Source organism: Pelophylax lessonae (assembly GCF_965119305.1).
Source record: "Pelophylax lessonae genome assembly, chromosome: 1".
Lineage (NCBI taxonomy): Eukaryota > Metazoa > Chordata > Amphibia > Anura > Ranidae > Pelophylax > Pelophylax lessonae.
Genome location: NC_138768.1, coordinates 457,084,204 through 457,111,871, shown reverse-complemented (window position 1 = coordinate 457,111,871; position 27,668 = coordinate 457,084,204). Strand labels below are relative to the sequence as shown.

Sequence of the window (27,668 nt, the reverse complement as noted above, 5' to 3'; positions counted from 1 at the left end):
AGTACTACAGGACAACTTGTATTCATACTGAATTATTAAATTAGACAAAAAATGTGTAAAGAACAGGCTAATCCCAGGAATTCAAAAGCTCCCACAGAGAAAAGCACAAGAAAAAAGCCTACACAATAATTTGTATTGTGCAAAAAGATTTTATAAACATCTGAACTTTAAAATATTATCCAAAAAGACATTAGAAGTGCATGGGTGCAGACATAAAATAATAAAAACAATCATTCACATCCATTCACAAAATGAATTAATAAAGGATGTTTAAAAAATACATTGAGGAATATTAAACGTTAACCACTTGCCGACCGCCGCACGACTATCTACGTCGGCGGTCAGCCCCTCACAGGCAAACTAACGTAGGGCTACGTTGCTTGCTTGTGAGGGTCTAGGGAGCGAGCGCGCGCCCCCCGGGGCGCGCTCCCGCTCCCGCGTGGTCACGGACCCCCCCGCGCGTGTGACCAGCGGACCCGATGTCCGCCGGTCACTCGGCGATCGGCGGGGGAGAGGGAGAATGTCAGGCAGCTTGTGTAAACAAACTGCCTGTCATTCTCCTCGCTGCAAAGACACTGATAAAACGGATCTGGTATGTAGATCCGTTGATCAGTGTCCTTACAGCTAGAGCCACAGCCAATCACAGTAGAAACCACGCCCCTAGGGACACACACAGCCCCTCCCTTCCAAATAAAGTTAACCCCTTCACTACCAGTGTATTTTTACAGTAACAGTGCATATGTATAGCACTGATTACTGTAGAAATGTCACTGGTAACCCCAAAAGTGTCAAAAATGTCAGTCAAGGGTCCGATCTGTCCGCCGCAATGTCGCAGTACCGCAAAAAAAATCGCAGATCGCCGCCATTACGCGTTAAAAAAAAAAACAACAAAAATGACAAAAATCTTTCCCTTTGTTAGTAAACGCGATAACTTTTGCGCAAACCAATCAAAATACGCTTTTTGCGATTTTTTTTACCAAACATAGGTAGCATAAAATAAATTGGCCGAAAATTTTTAAAAATTTTGATTTTTACATTTTTTTTTGGGGGAATTTCATATAAAAAAATGTGAAAAATATTGCTATTTTTGCAAAATTGACGCTCTTTTTTTGTTTATAGCGCGTGATCAAAAAATCGCACAGGTGATCAAATACCACCAAAAGAAAGCTCTGTTTGTGGGAAAAAAAGGACGTCAAATTCGTTTAGGTACAGCGTCGCACGACCGCGCAATTGTGCGTTAAATTCACGCAGTGCCGAATCGCAAAATACCCCCTGGTCGGAATGGGGGTAAAATCTTCCGGGGCTTAAGTGGTTAAAGGCTCCTTGCACAATCACACAAGAGCAATTACAAATTTATCTAAAAAAAACTGCATTACATCAACACAAATTACTAAAAAATGTTAAGTTTATATCATATATTCAACAAAAATTTCTACATATAAAAATGTTAAAATATTATAAATATTTTGAAAATACTAATATGAACGCATGCTGACTAACATACGACAGGTATATTCAGCCATTGGCGAGTAAATGAATATATGAACCTAAAAGGTGTATAGATCAAATACGGTCTGCTACTATATTTTTAACAGATTATATTCTAATTAAATAAACACAAAATCATAAAAAGAACAAAAGCAAACAGGGAAATCATTCTAAATTGATCTCATTTACTTATTGTTAATAAAAGAATTGATGTTCCATTCAACATTAAGTCCGTGTGGGCAGTAAAAATGCAGATTAAAAACCCATTGCATTTCTCTTCTGGATAGACTTCTCTTCATGTTGCTGCATCACCAATGTGGTGTATACTTTTCAATGGCAACTACTTCCAGTGAGGAAGAATCTTTATGGTGGCATCTGAAAAAATGCTTAGATAAGCTATGACCTGCAAAGCCCTTTCTAATATTAGACAGATGTTCACCAACCCTGATAGCTAAGGTACGTATGGTCCTCCCTACATATTGGAAACCACATTTGCAATGGAAGAGATAGACTGTTCCCGGGTGTGACAGGTTATAAAACTTGTAATCTTATACTCTTTAGATGTTACAGATTCAACAGACTCAAAAGAAGAGGTTTAGAGAGTCCTAGGGTTAAGGTAAATTTTGTACCTCTGGCATGGATAAAATCCCCGTAAATGACCAACATCACCGGTCATGCAGGTTTGTCCACTAGATTGGGAGCAACCATGTCTCTTAGGGTACGTGCTTTTCTGAAGATTACATTTGGTTTCTCTGGAAGGGTGAGTCCTAACACATGGTCACTTTTCCAAACCTTCCAATGTTTGTTGATAATCTTCTTGACCCATCTACAGTGCATTGCGAAAGTATTCGGCCCCCTTGAACTTTTCAACCTTTTGCCACATTTCAGGCTTCAAGCATAAAGATATAAAACTGTAATTTTTTGTGAAGAATCAACAACAAGTGGGACACAATCATGAAGTGGAACGAAATTTATTGGATATTTCAAACTTTTTTAACAAATAAAAAACTGAAAAATTGGGCGTGCAAAATTATTCAGCCCCCTTAAGTTAATACTTTGTAGTGCCACCTTTTGCTGCGATTACAGCTGTAAGTCGCTTGGGGTATGCCTCTATCAGTTTTGCACATCGAGAGACTGAAATTTTTGCCCATTCCTCCTTGCAAAACAGCTTGAGCTCAGTGAGGTTGGATGGAGAGCGTTTGTGAACAGCAGTTTTCAGTTCTTTCAACAGATTCTCAAGTGGATTCAGGTCTGGACTTTGACTTGGCCATTCTAACACCTGGATATGTTTATTTGTGAACCATTCCATTGTAGATTTTGCTCTATGTTTTGGATCATTGTCTTGTTGGAAGACAAATCTCCGTCCCAGTCTCAGGTCTTTTGCAGACTCCATCAGGTTTTCTTCCAGAATGGTCCTGTATTTGGCTCCATCCATCTTCCCATCAATTTTAGCCATCTTCCCTATCCCTGCTGAAGAAAAGCAGGCCCAAACCATAATGCTGCCACCACCATGTTGGGATGATGTGTTCAGGGTGATGAGCTGTGTTGCTTTTACGCCAAACATAACGTTTTGTATTGTTGCCAAAAAGTTCGATTTTGGTTTCATCTGACCAGAGCACCTTCTTACACATGTTTGGTGTGTCTCCCAGGTGGCTTGTGGCAAACTTTAAACTACACTTTTTATGGATATCTTTAAGAAATGGCTTTCTTCTTGCCACTCTTCCATAAAGGCCAGATTTGTGCAGTATACGACTGATAAGAAAATTTGGTTTTATCTGGTTTCGTGCACTATACACTTCCATATATTTTTTCCTTTGTGATATTTACTTTTATGACAGCGCACTTCATATAAAAAGTTTTTTTACTTTATCTCCCGGTATTTAGGCTGTTTCAGGTGTAGCAGTTTTTATTGATTGTAGGCCATCGCATCCTTTTATTTAACCTTATCTCTTTTGCCTGATCCACCAGCTATTTTTTTCCCCAGCTGCCGCACTATCATCCTCGCAGCAGGGCAGAGGACAGGAGGGACAGCAGATCTTAACAGAGGGCAGGTGCTCTGAGGGAAGGGAGGGGGGGGGGGCGCAGAGGACACTGCTTTGAAAGGATGGAGGGAAAAGGGGGGCAGGAGACACTGATGTGAAGGGGGAACTGTGACATTAAAGTGGTTGTAAAGCCACTATATTATATTCATACCATCCCATCTGTTAAATAACGATATGTGTCTCAGTGACTGTGCTGTATAAAAACTATGCTAATTTCTACCTTCTTTCAGAGCGCCTCCTGGCGCTCACCTCACTGCTCCGCTCTCTCCTCTAGAGGCTGACAACTACAGCGGGAGGGGTCAAGAACTCCCTCTGACATCAGCCGGGAGGAGGGGAGGAGAGGAGAGGAGAAGAAAGACAAGCAGTCGCGTGAGCGCTGGGAGACGCTCTGAAATGAGGTAGAAATGGGCATAGTTTTTATATAGCACAGACACTGGGACACATATCGTTATTTAAAAGATGAGATGGTATGAATATAATATAGGTATTATAGCTACAGGAAGGGAAGGGGAGGGGGGCAGAGTGGCACTGTCACGAGCTGACCGGCAGGGATGGGGGGGGGGGGCGAGAGGAGGACAGGGAATGTTAGAGGAGAGCTGTGGATGACGGAGGCACGTAAACTGACCACGGTGTCAGGGCACTGCAGCGTACATCATTAGAGAACAGAAAGTGCATCAGCTGATTATTAATGAACCAGACCATCTCATTCAGAATGAGTATTCCATCCGTCTGGTGAAAAAAATAGCAGAAAAAAGTAGAAATTTGCAAACAATTTTGCTAAAATCCTTGCAATGTACGTTTTTTTCTCATCAAAAGTGGAGTTAATCTCCACTGTGTAGCATGCCCAGTATCCACAACTGGTTAACAAAACAAATAGAGCAAATGAGAGAAAATAGAATGTTAGGGGGCGACTTGAAAGACATCCCTGCGGGTTCATGTACATATCTCTACTGAAGTCACCCCCAAAGTAGCCAAAAGTAGTGCAGGAACTACTTTTAAAAATCGGTGCAGCATTGCAAAGTCGGCATAGAAACGATTGGCACGGTGCCGTTGCCTACAATAGGCTGATCTGAAAGGAGGCTTTATGTAATCTCCTTAATATGTAACATGTACAGATGACTAAGGATAGCAGCCACAGTTTTATCATGTTTACTTCATCTGACTTTGACAATGGGATACAGCAAATATATTGTAATTATGCATATAATATATGTTTTACTGTTTTATTTTTTAGTGCTTCCAAAGTTTGAGTTAACATTAACACCCCCGCCTTATATACGGGATATAAATGTCTGTGAAAAGGGCAAAGTCATTGCAAGGTACAGTATCTGAATGAGTTTACACTGCTGCTAGTATTATATGCTTCCTGATTCCGCTTCTAGTTTTGTCCCAATATATTACTTTTGTCTGCAATGTTGTTTCTACTGATGTGTTACTCATGATACAGTTAAAGCAGTATTAAACCCAAAAGCAAACATTTAATATACGGTATTGCAGCTTACCAATTTTTAGATGTGATAGCTGTATTCGTTTCTTTTTTTGTCTCTTTTTCTTCTATTTGATCTGGGGATCCAGGCAGTGAGTAAGCTGTTTTTCAAAATCACAAGAACTCCAGCTCTCCAGCAGAATGTGTCAGTTTACATGGATGAGCAAACCACTTAACACTGGCAGGATTGATTAAAAGATCAGCCATTATTTATTCATGCAAAACCTTTATCCCAAATGGAAAAAAAACTTTTTTCTATAACTGATTATAAAGTGTGAGCGGGAGTTTGGCTTCAGTTTGTTAGTGTATCTAAATCTGCTAATACATTTAACACTACCTTCCCTCCCAGACTGACAGTGCTGCTGTCCGCTGTGCCTCCAGTGCTCATCCATCCAGAGTTGTGTCTCACTAATACTGGAGGTGTGTTACTGGCCAGATCACCAGGTGAAATCAGAGGGGAAAAAAGCCAAAGAAAAGAAAACTGATGTAGCCACCACATCTAATGATTGGTAAGCTGCAATCATGGTCACTGCACCTACGCACACTTTTTTAAGCACCTGCCTCTTGGGCAAGGCCTTTTGGCTTCGACCAGAGGAATTTTTATTCCGGCCGGAAGGCCTGCCTTTATTTTTCACTTAGGCACTAATTCACTCCTCCACTTCCCCTTCCCCACCTTTTTGTTTGTGTGTTTTTTTTCTTTGTGGTGTGTCACTTCACTATCACTCTTCTCTTCCTGCACGACGAGTACGGTGTGGGTCTCTGGGCCTACCTTGAAAGTCTTGGGAGGGGGTGGACATGGCCTTTTGGCTTAGTTCGCCCTCTCTCATGGGGGTCTCCCTTCTGGGGAGCCCCACCCAGTACTTGGGGTGGGCTGTTTCGGCAGTCCCCCTGGAGAACGGGGTTTGCCAGGTCTCGGCCAGGCAAACCATAGGAAGTACCTCAGTCCCTCTCAGGAGTCTTGCGCCCCGGGGGATCAAGGTATAGGTCCAACCTCTTCGGAGGCCAGACCATTTCGCACACCCTGTGCAGTTTTTGTGTGTTCACGTTTGCGTGTGTGCACTTTTTTATGCACCGGGTGCTAAGTCTTTTTTTGAGTGTGATTTCACACGCTTCGGGCTTTTACAAAAAAAAAAAAAAAAAAGATTGGTAAGCTGCAATATAAATCATTTTTGGTTTTGGGTTTAATACCGCTTTAACATCAGCTCCAATTACAATTATACATTTTTGGATAGAATTGAAGAGTTTGGGCTTCTGCTGGTTGATTTGAGAGCCTCAAAAGTCATCCAATTATCATAAATGGCATCTGCCACTAAGGTGGTGCTATGGTTTCAGACACTTTCAACAAGCTAGCTGGGGATTAGCTCTTGCCTTAGTCCTCCCTAAATGAAATAAGATTGGTACACAGCTTCATTTTTCCAGAGTCCCTCTCTTTTTATGTATGCTAAAGCAGGACAGTAGGTCTTGTGTGTAGTAGGCATTGTAATTATGCTGTGCAGTGCTGTATTTTACTTTGAGAAATCATTTGTTCATTAGAGTAAGTGGTGGTGCTCATGTTACCATAGAGCCCAACAGATATGTGAATTACTCTGCTCCCTAACTTGGCTGCCTCTGTTCACCCTCACATCAGTTATTCTCTGATTCTAGATATACTTTTGAGAAACCTGTGAGTGGAATGCTGACTATCAATATGACTGTGACAGGTGTTGGGTATTACAGACATGAGATTGGACACCAGGTGCTTAAAACCATGGAGGTAAGAGCTTCTGCAATGTTTATTATTACTCACCCAAATATATTCACTTCTCTGTGAAATCAGTTCCTTTTTAAGGCCCCTTTCACCACTTACAGATCCCCTGCTGATCAGAGCAGAGCGGGAAGATGACAGATCCGGTCCGCTCAGATTCTACAAAGCAGACACAGACAGAGCCCGCTTTACTCTATAAACAGCTGGGAGTAAATGGACTCCACTGTCCATTTACACCCGACTATCCTCCTAACCTCTCTGCCTAAACAGAAGAGGACAGCCCCCTTCCACTTTTTTTAGCACACCGGATTGGACCCAGAGATAGGACTTGTGTCTATTTGCACCCGCTTGGCCATGGTGCTGAATGGACCTTCTGATCAGGTTCCCCTGAAAAACTGACAGGTGAACCTGATCGATACAGCTGTCTGAAAGGGCCATTAGACATATTTTCTTTAGAATTAAATATTACTTTGCAGAATCCTCAACTATCTGAAAAAAAATTCTTGACCTTAAACTGAAAGATATTTTCAAAAAGGTTTTTTGGTAACCAAGGTAGAACCCAGGTTTAAACACTTTTTTCTCTTACGTCCTCCGACAGTCGCCGCCACCTCTAAGTCATCACTATTGGGTATTGACTTCCGCTCTGCAGGAGTAGCTAGGCATAAGACTTAGTCAAAAGAACAAAGCATTTAGCATAGACACACCCTTGGGGGTCAATACCCCCCTGCATTGATCCCTCCCAACTCAGTTTGTCTCTGCCTAGCGTCAGGAGTAGTCAGGCTTCCCTGTGCTGGTGCTTTCAGTCTCAGCCTTCTTATCTTTTCTTTTGATTTTGATTTTTAAAACCAAATGTCAGTTTTTTTTTCTTTGCTTTACTAGCTGTTTATTTTGTCAGCTTAGTTTAGTTGGATCTTCGGATGAAGATGGATTCTGCGGAGCTAGGAATCGGACTGACCACCCTGGCTCTCCAGGGCAGAGGGACAGAGGGATCCCCAGCCCGCCATCAATGTTCGGCCATGTGTTCGTCCTGGCATTATGAACGACCCATCCCTGCTCGCAGCAGGGATGCAGCCTGTGAGGTGGCTACCTCACTGGACAAATCTGCGGTGCTGCAGTGTCCTCTTCTTGGCTAACGGCATTCCCTGTCAGATGAGGACAGCGGCTTTCCATTCATAGAGGCACCCCACGCCATCTGGTACAGGTAAGTACTTCTGTGTGGGGCCTCTGTCTGGGGTGGCAGTCCTGTGTTGCTGTGTGTCCCCCAGGTCTGTGCCTGTGTGGGGCTCCCTGATACGATCCCTGTGGGGGTCGCTTGTACATGCGCTGCGGCGCTGTGTGTTTTTGGGGGCCCCTTCCCCTGTGTCACTTCGGTGTTTTTAGGGGTACAGACTGCATGCGCGGCGGCCGCAGCGGGTAAAAACTGCGCGGTCTGCTATTTTTAGTATTTGCAAGCATGTCTGGCTTCACTATGGGCTTATCTGCATGCTGTTTTGGCGCCATCCGGCGCCATCTTATGTGTGGAAAAACAATGTTCCAAGCACATGTTCGGCGGCCATCTTGCCCAAGCCTTCCATTCAGTTCTATGGGCAGCCATTTTCCCTGGGTCTTGCAGCTTATAGTTCAGCCTCTGATGACCTCACTTCCTTTTCCTCTGAAGCAGCGATCGATGTGGTAACACTCTGTGGGGGCTCTGCAGACTGTCTCTTCCATAACTCTCTGTTTTGTCCTTCCTGGCTCAGTTTCTTCTCCTTTTGGGGGTCTTTGGTCACTGTACATATAGCGGTGGGCTGCGCACTCCGCATCGATTTTAAAGGGCCAGTACCTTTTTTTGCACTGTTGTTTTCTGACTTGGGCAATGGAATCTCAGGACAGCAAATTCCCTCCAGCCCTGGTGGGGGACCCCAGTCCTGCTGTGACCCCTGTTATACCTGATTTGGCCGCCATAGTGTCGTCTTTAGTGTCCAAAATGGAGGTGCTGATGGCTGAATGTGCTGCTAGGAAAAGGCCCAGATTATCTATCTCCTCTGATTCAGATGGTGATGTGGCTGCTGCGGCGGGCGTGCCCTTTTCAGGGTCTCGCTCATCCCTGGACCCTCTGCGGTCTGATGGGGAGGCAGAGGTGGAGGGGGTTGATGATTCTCCCCCGGGGTCGCCTGAAGAACGCCTGACCATGGATGAGTTGATTTCTTCTGTGAAAGAAACACTGCACTTGGAGGATGAGCCCAGTCCTCCGGGTATTGTGTCCTCTTTTGGTACAAACAGGACCCGCAAGTCGGCGCAGGTTTTTCCCTGCCCCGCTGAGTTTCATTACACTGTGAATGAACTGTGGCGCACTTTAAAACGTCCATTCACGGTACCTAATTTAAGTTGCTTTATCCCTTTGCGCCGGCTACGGAATCGTGATGGTGTGTGCCTCCACAGGTGGATCACACTGTGGCCGTGTTAAACAAGGCTACCTTGATTCCTACTGAGGAGACTCCGGTTTTTCGGGATCCCACGGACAGAAGGTGGGAGTCTCTAGCCCGCCATTCCTACACGGTGGGGGGTTCTTTGCTCAAACCTGTTTTCGCATCCGTTCTGGTGGCTCAGGCGGTGGCTGATTGGACTAAGGTGCTTAGATGTCACCTCTCGTCTGATTCTGCCCCGCCTGCCACGCTGGCTATGGTGGACCAAATTCACCAAGGAGTCATGTATTTGTGCGATGCTGCCTTAAATGAGGCCCCTTTGGTAGCACGCCTATCTAGTGTTGCGTTGCTTAACCGTCGACTGATCTGGCTGAAGAGCTGGTCGGCTGACCAGACATCACGGAAAACAGTCGCTGATTTTCCCTATGCTGGTTCTTGCCTTTTTGGCGAGGCGTTGGATACCTTGGTTAAAGGCGTCACGGGGGGCAAGAGCACCATGCTGCTCCAGAACCCGAAGAACAAGTCCTTTCGTGGCAAGCGGGGTTCCGTCTCTCGACCCAATCAAGGGTCCTTTCGAGCCTTTATGAATCAAACCCAGGGCAAGCCCTTCAAGGGCTAAGGTAGCCAGAAGAAGCCCTGGGGGGGGCAAGCAGAAGTCCGGCAATGCCGGTGCGGCGGGTCAATCCGCCTCTGCCTGAAGGGATGCCCTCACCCATTTCAGGGGTGGGGGGATGTTTGCGTGGTTTCCTCCAACCTTGGCTGCTCCAAATTCTGGACAGGTGGGTTCAGGAAACAATTCGATCAGGGTACAAGATCAAATTCCTTTCCCGGCCGGCGGACAGGTTCTTTCCCTCAAATCTTCATTTGACCCCAGGGCGTCTGCAGGACCTGCATCAAGCAGTGCAGGACCTCCTTGCCCAGGGGGTGATTGTCCCGGTGCCTCATCGGGACAGGTTTGGGGGGTTTTATTCCAATCTGTTCACTGTGCCCAGAAAGGGGGCAAGGTGCGTCCTATTCTGGACTTGAAAGCGCTGAACCGCTTCGTGCCCGCTCGAAAGTTCCATATGGAATCCCTCCGCTCGGTGGTGGCCTCCCTGAGTCCGGGGGAATTCCTGGCCTCTATAGACCTGAAGGATGCGTACCTACACATCCCCATTTTCGAGGGTCACTAGAGGTACCTTCGGTTCGCATTAGCGGAGGACCACTATCAGTTTGTGGCGTTACCTTTCGGTCTTGCTTCGGCTCCAAGGGTCTTTACCAAAGTGTTGGCGCCTGTTCTGGCCCTGTTGCGGGCACAAGGCATTGCAGTCTTGGGATATCTGGACGATGTCCTGTTAAGATCGAGTGCCAGCCAGGACCTACTGCGCGATCTGTCCGCTACGACGCTCCAGGGGTTCGGATGGACCATCAACCTACAGATGTCGACCTTGTCTCCTTTGGTTCGTCTTCCCTATCTGGGAATGGTTCTGGACTCTGCTCAAGCAAAGGTGTTCTTGCCGGAAGACAAGCTCCAGACCTTACAGGACGAGATCAGGTCCCTCAGGGACAAGCAATCCTCGTCACTCAGGACCTGCATGCGGTCCCTAGGGTTGATGGTATCGGCCTTCGAGGCGATACCCTTTGCTCAGTTTCACACACGGTCTCTTCAAGCGGAGATCCTGGCCAGGTGGGACAGACTACCTCAGTCCTTGGATCTGAGTGTCTCATTGAGTCGCGGGACCAGAATGGATCTTCTGTGGTGGCTTAATTCCCCGGCTGTGTCAGAAGGAAAATCCTTCCGTCCGTTGCTGTGGACGGTGATTACCATGGATGCCAGCCTGTCGGGCTGGGGTGGAGTCCTGGGCAACCTGTCTGCCCAGGGCACTTGGTCGGAGGAGGAATCCTCCCTTCCGATCAACATATTGGAATTGAGAGCGATCAAACTCTGTCTCTCCCAGTGGTCGGATCGCCTTCGGGGCCGTCCTGTTCGGGTACAGACGGACAATGCTACCGCGGTGGCTTACATCAACCACCAAGGGGGCACCAGGAGTGCCCGGGCGGCCCGGGAGGTGACCGACATTCTGTCTTGGGCCGAGACTCATGTCCCGGCAATTTCAGCAGTTCATATTCCGGGTGTGGAGAATTGGCAGGCCGACTATCTGAGCCGCCAGACCCTGGACCAGGGGGAATGGTCCCTACACCCGGAGGTCTTCCAAATGCTGTGTGCGAAGTGGGGATCCCCCGACGTGGATCTGTTCGCGTCTCGGCTAAACCACAAGGTGGAAAGGTTCGTGGCAAGAACGCGCGATCCGTGGGCGGACGCCTCGGATGCGTTGGTGGTCCCTTGGCATCAGTATCGTCTGATGTATCCCTTTCCTCCGATTCAGTTGTAGTCCAGGTTCCTTCGCAGGTTAGCCTCGGAACCGAACTTGGTGATTCTAGTGGCGCCGGACTGGCCACGTCGGTCCTGGTACGCCGACGTTGTTCACCTGGCGGTGGAGCCACCTTGGAGGCTGCCAATGCGGGACGATCTACTGTCTCAGGGACCGATCTTCCATCCTGCTTTACAGTCGCTGGCTTTAACGGCCTGGCTGTTGAAAGCCAGGTCCTGAGAGACAGGGGTCTCTCCTCAGAGGTCATTCCTACTCTTATCAAGGCTAGGAAAGCCTCATCTGGTAAAATCTATTACCATACCTGGAAAGCTTATTTCGCCTGGTGTGAGTCCAGGGGGTTCTCCCCTCGCTCATACTCGATGACGAGAATCTTGGCTTTCCTTCAGACTGGTGTGGACCAGCGCTTGGCGCTGGCCACGATTAAGGGCCAGGTTTCTGCACTGGCTGTTCTTTTTCAACGCCCTGTGGCGTCTCATTCCTTAATTCGCACCTTTATCCAAGGTGTGTGACTTTTGGCTCCTCCCCGGAGGGAGCCTTTACCTCCATGGGACTTGAACTTAGTTCTGTCCATGTTACAGCGTTCTCCCTTTGAAAACATCAGGGAGATATCGTTGCCTCTACTGTCTAAAAAGGTTGCCTTTCTAGTGACGATCACTTCGGCTCACAGGGTGTCAGAATTGGCGGCGTTGTCTTGCCGCTCTCCTTACTTGGTGATTCACAAGGATAAGGTGGTCTTGCGACCTCATTCGTCTTTTCTCCCTAAGGTGGTCTCTGATTTTCACCTTAATGAGGTCATTGTTTTGCCTTCGCTCTGTGCAAAGCCCAAGCATCCTAAGGAGGTTGCATTGCATTCCTTGGATGTTGTCAGGGCGATTAGGGTATACCTATCGTCCACTGAGTCCTTTCGGAAATCGGATTCCCTCTTTGTCCTTCCTGAGGGACCTCGGAAGGGCATGGCCGTGTCTGCGGCGACCATTGCCAAATGGATCAGACAGACCATTGAACAGGCCTATGCCTTGAAGGAACGGGTTCCACCTTTCCCTGTTAAGGCGCACTCTACCAGATCATTGAGTACGTCCTGGGCCTACCGGCATCAGGCCTCGGTGGCCCAGGTGTGCAAGGCTACGACTTGGTCGTCGGTGCACACCTTTTCCAAATTCTATAAGGTGGATGTTCTGGCATCAGCTGATGCCTCCTTTGGCCGCAAAGTTCTCAGTGCGGCAGTGCCATAAGGACCCTTGTTTTTTTGTGGGTCCCTGGCTGTTGGGGGGTTTCATCCCCTGGGTTATTTGCTTTCCTGGGCTGTTGCTCCTGTTGAGCCTTTTCTGTTGCCCAGAAGGTTCACTTACTGTGCGTGTAAGGTTCCTCTCTCTGATGTGGGTACTGCGTTGCCTTGTCTACGGTTGCGTCTCACACCCCTCATGTCTACACTGCTTTGGGACATCCCAATAGTGATGACTTAGAGGTGGCGGCGACTGTCGGAGGACGTAAGAGAAAACGTAATTTTTGTAAAATCTTACCGTAAAGTTCCTTTCTCGGAGTCCTCCGACAGTCGCCGCCCCCGCCCCTCTTTTGGGGGTTTTTCTTGTACTCCTACTGCTATTCTACCAAACTGAGTTGGGGGGATCAATGCAGGGGGGTATTGACCAGTGGGACAGCCCCCAAGGGTGTGTCTATGCTAAATGCTTTGTTTTTTTGACTAAGTCTTATGCCTAGCTACTCCTGCGGAGCGGAAGTCAATACCCAATAGTGATGACTTAGAGGTGGCGGCGACTGTCGGAGGACTCAGAGAAAGGAAATTTACGGTAAGATTTTACAAAAATTCATTTTTTTTAATTTTTCCCTTTTCATCAAGACTAAGTTCACTTTTAAGAATTTGTTCCTAAGCAAAAACGCCCCTTCCAATGACAGCGGGCGGGGGTTCCTTACCTCTGCAGCCACTGTCACATTTAAAATTGGCTCCACCTGTACAGCCACATCTTTCACAGAGGTCTGTGAATGAACAAAAAACAAGTTCCATCGGCCATCGCAGTGGAGGGACTTGTAGTTTTAATGGACTGCAAGCACAGTAATCAGTCTCAGCACTCACCAGGCCATTGAATCCTCCTACAGCTTTTCTAATTGAAAGCCCGTGTTTGCTTCTGCATTTGGGGTGCTATTAACAATTAATGGGACTGAAAGTGCCACTTGTTCATTTTAGGCGTATGAAGGTCGCCAAAACTTTTGAATAGGAGGACCCACATATCTATCCATTCACTCTGTATCCAATCAGGCAGGCCCTTGCACTATATCAGGGGTGTCCAGCCCGCTGGCCGCATGCAGACCCAGAGAGTTTAGCATGTGGCCTGGGCCTTTGAGGAGGGACGCTGAGGATGCTGTGCAAACTTAGCTGCTGTGGCAGCTTATTTTGACTAGCCAGGCAAATGCACTGGTGGAGGGATGCCGAGATACAGTGAAAACCTAGTTGATGGGTGCAGAGTGTGGCTTAATTAAGGTCAGCTGGTAAACTGCTTCCTGTGTCTTCCTGGCTGTCACGTCCCATATCTACATACCAGAAAGTTATAAAGCTTTCTATGGTTCACAGCAAGGGCTAATGTAAGGCCTTGTTCTGAAAATCAAAGAAATATTTTATTTTTCTGCATCTGAGGTACATCAGTGGTATATTGATACATAGAGGAACTGAAGTTTAGAAAAAAAAAGGTGAATTTAGCCTTTAAAGTGGTTGTAAACCCTCACATTACCAAGTGAAGTAAAACAGGGGGTAGAGAGCTAAAGCTAAAGTTAGAGCTTATTGGAGGGAAGGAACCCCCGCCCCCCCAATCACAAAGAAAACAGGAACAGGGCTGAGGCTGTCAATCACAAGCTGTCTCCCTCCCCGTCACCTTTTTTCTCTTGGTGTCGGGAAAAGTTGTCAGAAGTGACATGCTAATAGCAGAGGAACGAAGCAGCAGACAGAAATGACACTTAGTGCTCTTAATTGAGACAAGTACACACTAGGATATGTTTTATTCATATTTCATGCCTGAGGTTTAGGCTCCATTCGCACTTGAATGTTTTCCAATGGGTACTGTTCATATCTGTGTGACCTAAAATCGCAGCCACTTTAAAGTTGTTCCTGCACTACTTTGTTCCAAATTTCATGCAACTTGAGGGCCATAGACTAAATGAAACCCTCACAAGTCGCATGAAAGTCGCACCTGCATGATATAGATGCAATTTGTGTGTGACTTTTAGACAATTCATTTTGGTTTAGCTTGGTTTTAGAATTTAAAATTTTCAGAATGATTGGAATTTAAATCGGTCGATCCATACCAGACCCTTATCCGAGTATGCAGCCTTGCAGGTCAGGAGGGGGAACGAGCAAGCACCCTCTGCCAACACCCCCCAAAGCCCCTTGTCCCCATGTTGACAATGGCCTCTTCCCCACAGCCCTGGCCGGTGGTTGTGGGGGTCTGCGGGCATTAAAGGGAAGCCCCCTTTAATAAGATCTGCTCCCCCTCCTATGTGAAGGAGCACATGGTCCACCTACTCATTCACCAATAAAGTGTAAAAGGTAAGTAAAAAAACAAGACAAGTTTTTGACAGTTACCTTATTAAAAAATGTCCCTCGATGTACATAGTGTGACAGGAAGTCAGGTAAATCTGTGGATGTTGTCACAGACAGGAGATACATGTCTGCTTGGTTTAGACAGTTAACCAATTACTATAGGGTGTCGGCTGAAAAGGTAGCCAGGACGGCTTAAGGAAGTTGAAAGGCCTTCAGCTGTTCAGAATGAGGAAATTAAGGCCTCTATAATTTGTCCAAAGGAAGTCTATTGATTGCTGCCTCCTGACGCTGTGTGAGTAGAGGAGGACAGTCAGATGTGTGCCTCCCTACGCTGTGTGAGCATGGGAGAAGGAAAGGCCTCCTGAAGCGATGTGCGCTGAGGAGGGTAAAAAGTGTGAAGACTACTCAAGGTGAGGTCTTGGATTGTTTCTATGTGAAAAGAAACCAATGGACATTTCCTGTGTGAAGGGAAAATTAATTAAGGCTGAAGACTACTCAAGGTGAGGTCTGCGATTGTTTCTATGTGAAAAGAAATAAATGAACTATTTCTATGTGAAGAGAAAAGGGACATTTGCTGGGTGAAGAGAAAAACAAAGGAATGTGTTCTATGTGAAGAGAAAAGGGACATGTTCAATGTGAAGAGAAAAGGGACATGTTCAATGGACATTTCTTGTGTGAAGAGAAAAAACATGGACTATTGAGTGTCTGCTGTAGGATCAGCAAAGTCTGCCCAACAGTAGGTTGGGGACAGATTGCTTAGGTAGGTTCCTGTGTGTGAGAAGGTAGCCGCCCACAGTGGCAAGGATTTATTTTGTGTTTTATTTTATTTTGGATGTTTTTGACGCTTGCACTTGTGTGAAGAAAATTGCATGAATAAACCAAACTGTTGTTTGCAACCACTTCTCGGCTATCTCCCTGTGTAACGAACCCCCCAAAGGGGTCATCCACACCCGCCACCGAGCTAATCCCCTCACAATAGTTACATAGTAGGTGAGGTTGAATAAAGACAATAGTCCATCTAGTTCAACCTGTGTAGGTGTGTGTGGCTGTAATCATCTCACATAGCCCTGAATGTTCTGATCATTGAGATGTACATCTAAGAGTGTTTTGAAAGCCACCATTCTTCCCGCAGAAACCACCTCTTGTGGTAGAGAATTCCACAATCTTGTAGCCCTAACAGTAAAGAACCCCCCACGTTGCCTGAGGTTAAAACGCTTCTCCTCTAATCGCATTGTATGCCCTCGAGTCCTCATGCAATCCCTTCGACTGAATAGCTGTTTTTCTAAGCTGAGATCCCCATTGAGATATTTATAAATTGCTATCATGTCCCCCCTCAGGCGTCTCTTCTCCAGGGAGAATAAATCAAGCGATTGCAGACGCTCTTCATAATTAAGGTCCTCCAATCCCCTAATTAGTTTAGTTGCCCTTCTCTGGACTCTCTCCAGCTCCAACACATCCCTCCTGAGGACTGGGAACCAGAACTGGACAGAATACTCCAGATGCAGTCGAACCAGAGTTTTATAAAGTGGAAGGATTTTAGTCTTATCTATGGAATACATCCCTTTCTTTATGCATGCTAATATTCTGCTGACTTTGGCAGCTGCCGCTTGACATTGCATGCTATTGCCTAATCATCAACCAAGTCTCCCAGATCTTTCTCCATTTTTTGATGTAGATCCATCGTTAATCACGCTGCCACCGCCTACCTGAAAAAAGAAAACCTCTGGCCCCTAATGAAGGCTCCCGCCGCCTGCCCTCTCCGCCATGTGACTGCTCCTAAATAACTAAGGGGTGGGGACACCATGTGACATCACTGAATGACATCATTGACCCCGCATGCCCTCGGTCGATTACGTCACAAGGAGGCGGTGCCACCTGGTGACATCACCGGTTGTCCCCAACTCTTAGTTTTTTAAGAGCTGTCAAGCAGTGGACAGGTAGATGGGCAGGAGCTTTTGTCCGGGCCAGATGTTTTTTTTTTCTTTTTTTCAGGTCGGAGGTGGCGGCAAGCACGTGATTGACGATGGATTTACACTGGGGACACAAATTGCGTTTTTTTTTTACTTTTTACAGTTTTTTGGTGAATGAGTAGGGGTCCTATGTACCCTATACTCATTCACATGGGGGGGCATGATCTCCATTGTTAAAGGGGTCTTCCAGAGTCCAATAAGCCCCCCGCCCGCAGACCGCCACAACCATCGACTAGGTTTGTGGGGAAGGGCCCCTCTGCCCCAAAGTAAACCCCTCATGTTGAGGTCATGTGGCTAGGTATGGTTCAGGATGGGCGGGGGTGGCACTCACTCCCCCTTCCTCCCTTTCCTGACCTGCCGGGCTGCATGCTAGGATAATGGTCTGCTATGGATTTAGGGGGTGACCCCATGCTGTTTTGTTTTTAAATTTTGGCATGGGATTCCTCTTAAAACCCATACCACAGCCGAAGGGCCTGGTATGGAAAAGGGGGATGGGACCCATACTGTTTTTTCCTTTATTTTTCATCGCCGGCATTCTTTTTTTTTAGATGCGAATCAGTCGATCAATTTTCGACCGCTCAGAATTCCAATTGTTCCTGAAAATTTGGAATTCGTTAGAAAATAAAAAAAAACAAACAAAACTAAGCAAATTATTCCGTTTTGTACATGTCTAATGACTTTGTAGAGCACAAACATCAAATTGGTCAAAACTAAAGTCATAACAAAGTTGCACTTATTCAAAGTCGCATCACATTTGCAGGGTTAAGTCCCAATGGAAATTGCACAATTTTTAAGTTGCAACTAGTATGAATGCACTCTTACAACCACTTTAGAACAATCCACAAACTGATTTATGCTTTGGCTTAGTATAGGTTTGCTGAAATCAATGACTGTGTTGGGATTTAAAGCTTTGAAGAACTCACAATTGAATAGGGCCTGTGGCTTGACGGGGCCTGAATTACATTATGGCTTCCCCAGAGGGGCTAGGCTGCATTTACATTTAAGCGTTTTTCAGTGGTATAATGCATTAGTTACTACAGGCAGTTGACAGCAACCAAAAACTGTCACGCTAACCAATCAGGTCTGTTTCAGCTCTGTGCTGCAGTATGTTACAAGAAAACATGCATGAATTTTACTGCATCAGAATGCACATTAGAGACCATATGTGTTTACTGTTTTTCAACACACACTATGTACAATAAGCAAGAACATGAAGGACAAACACAGCAAAATCACAAAAAATGCACAAAAGTTAATTATCAGTAATGCATTTTCTCAACACAAATTTTAAATCTATTTTATAAGGCATCTGCACATAGATGCTATACTTACAGAGATTTCGGGTGAGCAAGGAAGCTTAGAAGATTCTCCCTGCACAAGGGATATGTGGAGGTTCCCTTTGTAAACAGAATAATTCTGACCAGTAAAGTGCCAGTTTTATAAAGGTTGGGATGGCAAAAAATGCTTGGATCCTAAAGTGAAAGTACCCCTTTTTCTAAAACATCTAGGAATTGCAGTTGAATTTTGTGTTGCATAGATAAATATTTACATTGTGATTCTTTTCTGTACTGTAGATTTATGGATCAGGAATGTTTGACATCTGTGCCAAAGATATGATGCCAGTAGAATTTTCAGAGCATTTTCGAGGGACAGTCAACATTTGGGCTACTGTTACAGCTGTAGATGGCAGTAAGCAAGTTACTTTTGATGACACCACCCTAGTCCAAAAACAGTTAATCGATATCAAATATACCAAGGATACTCGCAAACAGTTCAAGCCAGGCTTGCCTTATCAAGGAAAAGTAAGTTACAACAAAGTGCACATGAACACTTTTTCTGCTTGACTTTTCTGATGTACCTAAATTGATGACTTTTAATTTTTTGAAATCTTAATTGTGGCTTTGCCCGTGTTTTTAGCTTTGTTGACTTGAATTCAAAACCCCAAATTGTAGGATGACAATAGCAATGATTAACATCACTTAAAACAATTTAAAATCTTCCTCTAAATAATTTTTGGTAGGGTAAAGGAAAAGATGGCGCATGCTATACAACAGTCTATTTACGATTGTTTAGTGCACATATATCAATTAAAAAAATGCAGGTCTGCCCAGGATAACCCCTCCTATACCTGGCATGCCTCCATGTTTTGCTAGTGTCCTTGGAGGATGGATATCATTCTGAAGCTCTGCTAGCAAAAGTCTAACCTTTTTTATTGCAACGGGGCTAGCCTGAAAGTGACTTTCGGATGCTGGATTCAGTGGACAGCAATTTCCAGAACCCATTCTGGTAACAATTAGCCATGATGTGATTTCCAGGTTCAGTGCCATTAGCATTGCCTCAGTGCTTGTCCTGTCTCTTAAGACCTACTCTGTGAACAGGCTGATTGGACTGAGCACCTTATCACTTGGACTGATGAGCGTCTTTTCAATTTCTATCCTATTCTGTTGTCTTTGCAAAAGAGGTTAACTCTGAGGGACAGGGTGCTGACAAATGTGAGATATAATCTCACAGCTGCTGTTCATGCTTTGTAATGAGCTACATAGAACTCCAACCTCTGCTCTGTTCTTCTGCCCACCTACATTTACCATTGTTCATCCATCTACAACTCAGTTGGATAGCTTTTGGATTGTCCCGACAGTAAATTACTTTCTGCTTCCTTCAATAGACAAAAAAGAAAATAATACTATTTGTAAAATCCTTTTCTTAGTGTCCATTGAGGGGCACAGTTCTCAACTTTTGTCTTGATCATGCACTTGGTACTGCTTGATACAAAACTGAGGCATTTAGGAGGGGTTATCGTGGGCTGGTGTACAATGTATTTTTTAGAAAGTGTGCAATCCTCTCTTTGGAGCATTAAAACTAAACAATACCTTACCAGTCCAATGGAAATTTAAGTGAAATGGCAATTGACTTTAAATAAAGAGTCCAGTTTAGAAGTTTTGAGATACAGAGGACCGGAACTGGCTATTTGTTTCTTTGCATATTTTGAAATACATTTTACCAGCGAAAAATCTGAATGTGAAAAGTTTTAAATACGTCTCTACCAAGTCCTCATGTACTTCGTCTGATGCACTGCTCTTGATCACAATCTATCTCATTGGATATAAGGTTGAGGTCACCTATCCAGATGGAAGCCCTGCTGATGGAGTGACTGTAAGAATCAAAGCTGAACTTGCCCCCAAAGACAATGTGTACACTACTGAGCTTGTATCTCAGAATGGACTAGTAGAGTTCCAGATACCATCTATACCAACAGCCGCTCAGTATGTGTGGCTAGAGGTGAGTTTGATAACTTTGTATATTTAAGGCTTAGCCATCACTCTTTGGTAGTCTGTGTGTTTAGTGTATATATAAGTTATTCTGTTCTTCATTTTGTGTGTCTAATCTGTTTTAAAGTCTAAAGTAATAGCCATTGATGGGAAATCTACAGGAGATCAATATTTGCCCAACTACTTGTCCATAAGTAGCTGGTATTCTCCAAGCAAATGCCATCTTTTGATTCAGCCTCTGGAAAAGCCATTACAGGTGAGTACTGGGAATATGTATAGGAGATTTTTTTTCTGATGTGTCTGCATTACAAGAAATCAAAAAAGTTATTTGGAAAAATGTTAGGTGTGTATCATTAAGAATAACATCTCTATTAGGAAAGTAAACTCTAGATCTAGTAAAGTGCCAGTATGTCACTAGATACAGGACCACTTTGCTATTTGAGCATGAAGACTTAATAAATTGTGGGCACAAAACCTACAACACAAAAAGCCCTCAGTAAACACTACTGTGCGGCGTAGTACTTGATATCTTGGGTGGTTAGAAATACTGTATATACTGTATACTAGATTATTATATATACTGTAATATAATAATATTTTGAGATATACTACCTCCCTCACATTCGTATTGAGCAGCAAAGTAGCCTGTAATAGTTATAGGCAAATATGAATGTGTTTGAGGCAGTAGAGAGCAAACATTTTTAACAATCCCAGGTAGTGCATTAGGTTTGTGCATCAGAATGGGGCCACATGATTTGCATCCTGTTTAACAAATGTGTTTTATTTCCCATGACAGAGTTGCTTTAAGTCTTCTTTGCCCATTGATTTTCCGGTAAAATATATGTAGTCACTAATAGAGGCTGCTTTAATAAAGGAGTTGAACATTTTTACACAATAAATTGTGTGGGAAATTCTCTTCTTTAGTTACCCAATCAATTGCTTTTCACATGATTGGATAATTGGATTGAATCTTAACAGAATTAATTTCTATAAGTTTCTCAACTTGTTTAGTAAATCATCCATACTGAGTACCATTGGGCTATCTTTATTATTTTTAATATTACAATTATTAACAACATTTTTTGCAAGCTGACCTTCTTTTCAAATATTTGCTAGGATTAGGGACTATGAATTGGAACAAAGTGAAGTATGAGTCTTGTCACTTGTTTCACCTCTTCTGATGGCAGGTGGGAGAGGATGCCCGAATTACTTTAAAGTCCACCTGTCTATGCAATTTTACTTTGCACTTTGAAGTGGCATCTCGTGGAAACATTGTGCTGTCTAGGATGCAGTCAACAAATATCACTCTACAGAGGACAAAGAGATCGACATCGGTTACCTTTGACAGAAACTTTAATGAAACAGAAGATAATGAATCAGGTACCAGGTCATGAATGTATGACGAAAAAAAAAAAATATATATATATATATATTACACACAAACATACACATGCTTTGCAAAAAACCCTTACCTGTACCTATAAATTTTCCCAGACAATTGATGGGAAACTTTGTCTCTTTAAAGCATATCTAAACCAAAAAATCAATACAGTCCACTACAATACTATACCATCCTTCTGTGCTCCTGTAGGTATCAGAATTCTCCCCATACCTGCCAGCGATGGTATATATTGCTGCCCACTGGAATGACTAAAACAATACCAGAGGGAGCCTGACATTGGGCACTGTTAACCCTGGGCTACCCCTGCTTCTTTTAACATTGATACCCAAGAGGAGCTGACACTGACTGGAGTACTTTATAAACGAATTAAGGTCTTTTTGAGAATCAATTAAAAGGAAACCAGTGTTTTTTCTTCAGCAAAATACTAGCCAGTCATAGATTGCCTGCAGGAGTTCCCTTTAACAAAAGACACCACCGATCTCTTTGGTAGATCACACTATTCAGTTGCACTTTATTCTTGACATGTCTCTTATTCAAGATAGGTTATACCGGTCATCTGCAGGCACACCAAAACTGACAAGGCAGGAAGATGCATCTTCTTGTATTGTAATGTAGACAATACTCTATGTATTATTGTCCCCTCCATACTTAGCTAGTAGTCTTAAACAATTTATAGTTTTGAAGCTTATATAGGAAACAACCAACGATAGGCCTTGGTGATTTTAATAATGTTCTGGATTTATCTTGAGACAGATTTGGAACTACTTTTGGTACTGCTGAGAGCTCACTTACCACATTGGCAACTCTGGTGAGTGAAATGGGCTTAATAGATATCTGTAGATCTCAACACCTAGATGGCAGTCAATATTCATGTTCTTCCTGCACCTATGGGACACTATAATAGATCTTGTTCCTGGCATTTTCTATAACAGTTCAGCACAGCACGTTTGAATCTATGGGTTTATCTGATCATTCCCCTCTTTTAGTTGAATTTAGTTGAATTGGGAAATTTGTCGGGGGGTGTCATGTGGAAACTTAAAGTACATGTAAACCCTCACATATACTCAGTGAATTGGACAGCCTGAGATGATACACAGAGATGAAACAAATCTCCCTACATAAGTTTTGTTTGTATATCTGCTGTCTTTAGCTTTCTATACTGTTTAGAAAGTGAACATTGTGTTCCAGCACTGGGTGTGGAGTCTCAGCATACACTGTGTGACAGCTGATTGGAGGAAAGGCACACACCTCTACTCCACATAGGCAAAGGAAGGAAGAAACATGCAGAGCTGTGCTGTGAATAGACCAGCTCTCTGCTAATATTTCTCTATGAACCCACCCTAACAGAAATTTCCAGCTTCTTTTATCTCCTGTGTTGGAGAACTTGTCAGAAGTTATCATGCTGATAACAGAAGAATGGAGCAGCAGAAAGACATGGGACTTAGGGCTTTGGAGAGAGACAAGTAAACACTACAGATATATGTGCCCAGGTCAAATTTTATTAATGGGATTTACATCCACTTTAATTTATTCTGGCTTTGTTTGTTCCCTCTAGACCAGGGGTCTCCAAACTTTCTAAGCAAAGGGCCAGTTTACTGTCCTTCAGTTTTTGGGCTGGCCGCACTGTGGAAGCAATGCCCCATCATTATTTTTATTGAGGGGAATAGTGCCCCTAGTTGGTATCAGTGGGAGGAATAGTGTCCCATCATTGGTTTTAATTGGAGAAATAGTGCCCTTGTTGGTATTAGTTGGAGGAATAGTGCCCCATTGGTGCTGTCAGTGAGAGGAAGGGTGTCCCATCATTGGTGTCAGTTGGAGGAGTAGTGCCCAAGGGCCAGATAGAGGCAAGCAAAGGGCCACATCTGTCCCTCGGGCTGCAGTTTGGAGACCAGTGCTCTAGACAATGACATTGTAATAGGGGTTCTAATCATAGTAACATAGCCTGGGACACTCTTAAAGATTTCCTCTGGGTCCCCCTCAGGAAGGAAGCAATTCATATTTTATATAATTAATATCAACAATCTAGAGTTGATGACTGCTGTAGAAAAGGTAGAGGGGGGCTTTCTACTGAACCCTAACTTCTCTACCCAATCTGCCTGGTTCGCACTGGAACCCCTGAAAAACACACATCCATAATTAAGGCAAGAAACAAACAATTTTTTGTCAAACAGTATTTTGAGGAGGTATGCATAGGTTACATATTGACGGTGTTAGCTGCATCCCAACAGGGTTCGGTATATAGGTCATATAACCACTAGTGACAGCACCACTGTGTCCTCAGTGTTCAATGCATCTGTAGAAACTTGCTTTTTTTAAAAAACATACATAAAAATAAACATTGTGCTCCTTGAGCTGACCCTTGAGGACTCTAAGGCTCGGTTCACACTTCTGCGATGCGGGAACGCTGCGAATATGCAGCATGATCCCGCATCGCATCCACACCTCTGGCAGTTCACACTGCCATATGCGATACGCAGGGGGTGTCAATTAAAAGTTAGCGACACCCCCAGTTGCGATCGCATATCGCAGTGCGATCTGCAAGTTCGCACAGAATCGGATCGCACTAGTGTGAACCACTATGCGATCCGATTCTGTTGCGAATAAAAAAATGCCTCATGTGCGTCTTTGGTGCGGATGCAGTGTGAATTCAGCCATACAAAGTGTATGGCTGAAATTCGCACCGCACATGAGATCGCATGTAATTTAGGAGCAGTGTGCTCCAAATTACATGCGATCTCCGCATCCGCACAAGTGTGAACCGGCACTAAACTCCCACTCACCAAGTTAACAGAGGTCCTTAACTACTCAAAGTTTCTGAAGCAGATAGTCTGCCAGCAGAAGTCTATAAAGTATCCATCTGCTCCTGCACCTTTTGCATACAGTGGTGATCGAAAGTTTGGGCACCCCAGGTAAAAATTTGTATTAATGTGCATAAAGAAGCCAAGGAAAGATGGAAAAATCTCCAAAATGCATCAAATTACACTTTCAAATTAACAGAAAACAAAAAAATGGCATCTGCAAAAGTTTGGGCACCCTGCAGAGTTAATATCTTGTACTGCCCCTTTTGGCAAGTATCACAGCTTGTAAACGCTTTTTGTTGCCAGCCAAGAGTCTTTCAATTCTTGTTTGAGGTGTCTTTACCCATTTTTCCTTACAAAAGTCTTCTAGTTCTTTGAGATTTCGGGGCTGTCTGTCACGCACTGCTCTTTTAAGGTCTATCCATAGATTTTCAATTATGTTGAGGTCAGGAGATTGTGAAGGCCATGGCAAAACCTTCAGTTTACGCCTCTTGATGTAATCCCCCGTGGATTTCGAGGTGTGTTTAGGATCATTATCTATTTGTAGAAGCCATCCTCTCTTTAACTTCAGCTTTTTCACAGATGGCATCAAGTTACCATCCAAAATTTGCTGAAATTTTATTGAATCAATTTTTCCTTCTACTCGTGAGATGTTTCCTGTGCCACTGACTGCAATACAACCCCAAAGCATAATTGATCTACCCCCGTGCAGTTGGACAGAGGTTCTTTTCATTAAATTCTGTACCCCTTCTTCTCCAAACGTACCTTTGCTCATTCCGGCCAAAAAGTTCAATTTTAACCTCATTGGTCCACAGAACTTGTTTCCAAAATGCATCAGGCTTGTCTATATGTTCATTTGCAAAATTCAAACGCTGATTTTTGTGGTGAGGACGTAGAAGAGGTTTTCTTCTGATGACTCTTCCATGAAGACCATATTTATACAAGTATCTCTTTATAGTGGAATAGTGTACCACAACTCCAGTGTCTGCCAGATCTTTCTGGAGGGATCGTGCAGTCAAACGTGGGTTTTGAATTGTTTTTCTCACAATCCTGCGAGCTGTTCTGTCTGATATTTTTGTTGGTCTTCCAGATCTTGCTTTAACTTCCACTGTTCCTGGTGACTGCCATTTCTTAATTTCATTCTGAACAGAGGATATTGACATCTGAAAATGCTTTGCTATCTTCTTATAGCCTTCTCCAGCTTTGTGAGCGTCAACTATTTTCAGTTTCAGTTTTCTAGACAACTGCTTAGAAGATCCTATGGTGCTGATTGTCTGGGAAGGTCAGATGAGTCTGGGCATTTAAAACCTTTGAGATTGACATCACCTGGTCTTCCCAGATGATGATTGAGAAAAATCCATGACACTGGCAGGTCTCAGCCTTGCAAAGGGGGCAGTGCATGCTATAAATTCTGCAGGGTACCCAAACTTTTGCAGATGCCATTTTTTTGTTTTCTGTAATTTTGAAAGTGTCAATGATGGAAATAAAATCTAACTTTTGTTGACATATTATAAGAATGTCTAATCTGTAATTTGATGCCTTTTGGAAATTTTTCCATCTTTCCTTGGCTTCTTTATGCACATTAATACAAATTTTTACCTGAAGGGCCCAAACTTTCGATCACCTCTGTACACTCAAAGAAGTATTTGTGTCAGATACCCTCCCGGCATCTATGTATAAGGACCCCTTCAACCCTTACTCCTACCAAACCATTTTGCTGCTGTCAGGAACGCACTAGACATTCTTCTGTGTCATTGCAGAGGCTCACTGGAGTGCGCAGGTGCAAACTCACTCATGCTCATGTTTAACGGCGATCAAACGTTCGCCAGTGCGCATGCGTGTGCACAATGGCCCGTGCCTTCGTGCATGTGCACGCAATAGCCATTACGTTTGGCGCCCAAATAGCCTATTTAAGGGTAGCAGGTACACTTGTTCTTTGCTGTATTGTCTGCAGCTTCCCCTGTACTTCTGAAACCTGCTGTATCCTGATTGACTCCTGATTTACCTCCTGGCTTGTCTCTTACTTCGCTTGTTTGCTGCCCGCCCTGACCTCGGCTTGTCCTGTGACTACTCTCCTGCCTTATCCTTATCTGCTTATCCGCCAACGGATCTGGATGTGCTTACCCCATGGTGGGACGACCCCGAGGGACTGCGACCTGGTGCTATACATGCAGCAATATCCATCCTCACCATCAGAGGCTTTGGTGAAAACCGGTTGGAACTTAGATTCCGTACCTGAGGCTAGCCTGTGTCTTTTGCCAATGTGACTAGTTCTTATTCCTTCCTCTGGATCCCGCGAGGCCACCCTCTGTGCGTCAGGCCTGCCACCAGCTCCCTGACAGTTGCTGACCACAGATATTAAAATAGTAGCAAAAACTCTTGCCCTTCGCTTGTCTAAAGTCATATCCATTTTGTAGCCTACAAGATTTAATGCTAACAAATTGACATCAATTAATATTTGAAACATACAGTATTCCTTAGCATACAATCTCTTATGGAAGACAGAGCAGACCTCTCTCATGACGCTGCCAAAACCTTTGATAGTGTATAACAGGAAAAGATGTGGGGGGTGCTCTGAAAACTAGGGATGGGCCCGAAATGTATTAAATGGGTACATATGATATATTCTTCTCCTATGGCAAGAGTGCTAATTGACAACTCTCTCTCATATCCATTACCACTCGGGAGAGGCACTAGACAGGGATTCCCAGTCACACCTTTACTATGAGCACATTGATGCAGCTATTGGGCAAAACCCCAATATTAAAGGCTTTGTCAGATCCAACAGGGAAGACAAAATAACCCTATATGCAAATGATTTTTTAGGCTTTATATATTGGCACAAATTTATGAGGGACATTCAAGTAAAATGGAGACTTTTCAGTTTATATAATAAAAGAAAAAATTTCAAGGAGTGGAAACTGCGTTTATTTTTTGACATACTCCCCTGCTACGTTTATACACTTATCCCAGCGTTTAATGCCTGGAAAGCTTTGGTATAGAAAGCCTGTCATTACGCCTGAGGCTAGGACAGCCCTCTTTTCTTCGTCATCAATGCTGAAATGCTGACTTCCGACCCCCTCTTTTAGGGGTCCAAACAGGTGGAAATCACTCGCACCATGTCCCGAGCTGTAAGGGGATGTTG

The 27,668-nt window shown here is 44.2% G+C and overlaps 1 protein-coding gene across 2 annotated transcripts in view; it reads left to right on the top strand.

The window, feature by feature from the left end:
• Positions 1 to 27,668, top strand: part of CPAMD8 (C3 and PZP like alpha-2-macroglobulin domain containing 8) — a 472,168-nt gene that overhangs the window by 91,315 nt on the left and 353,185 nt on the right. For both annotated transcript variants that reach the window (XM_082260961.1, XM_082260960.1), the window contains 6 exons: positions 4,765 to 4,849; positions 6,661 to 6,769; positions 18,629 to 18,856; positions 20,163 to 20,333; positions 20,451 to 20,579; positions 21,511 to 21,703. In XM_082260961.1, coding sequence (XP_082117087.1) covers positions 4,765 to 4,849; positions 6,661 to 6,769; positions 18,629 to 18,856; positions 20,163 to 20,333; positions 20,451 to 20,579; positions 21,511 to 21,703 — 915 coding nt within the window. The remainder of the gene's footprint in view (positions 1 to 4,764; positions 4,850 to 6,660; positions 6,770 to 18,628; positions 18,857 to 20,162; positions 20,334 to 20,450; positions 20,580 to 21,510; positions 21,704 to 27,668) is intronic.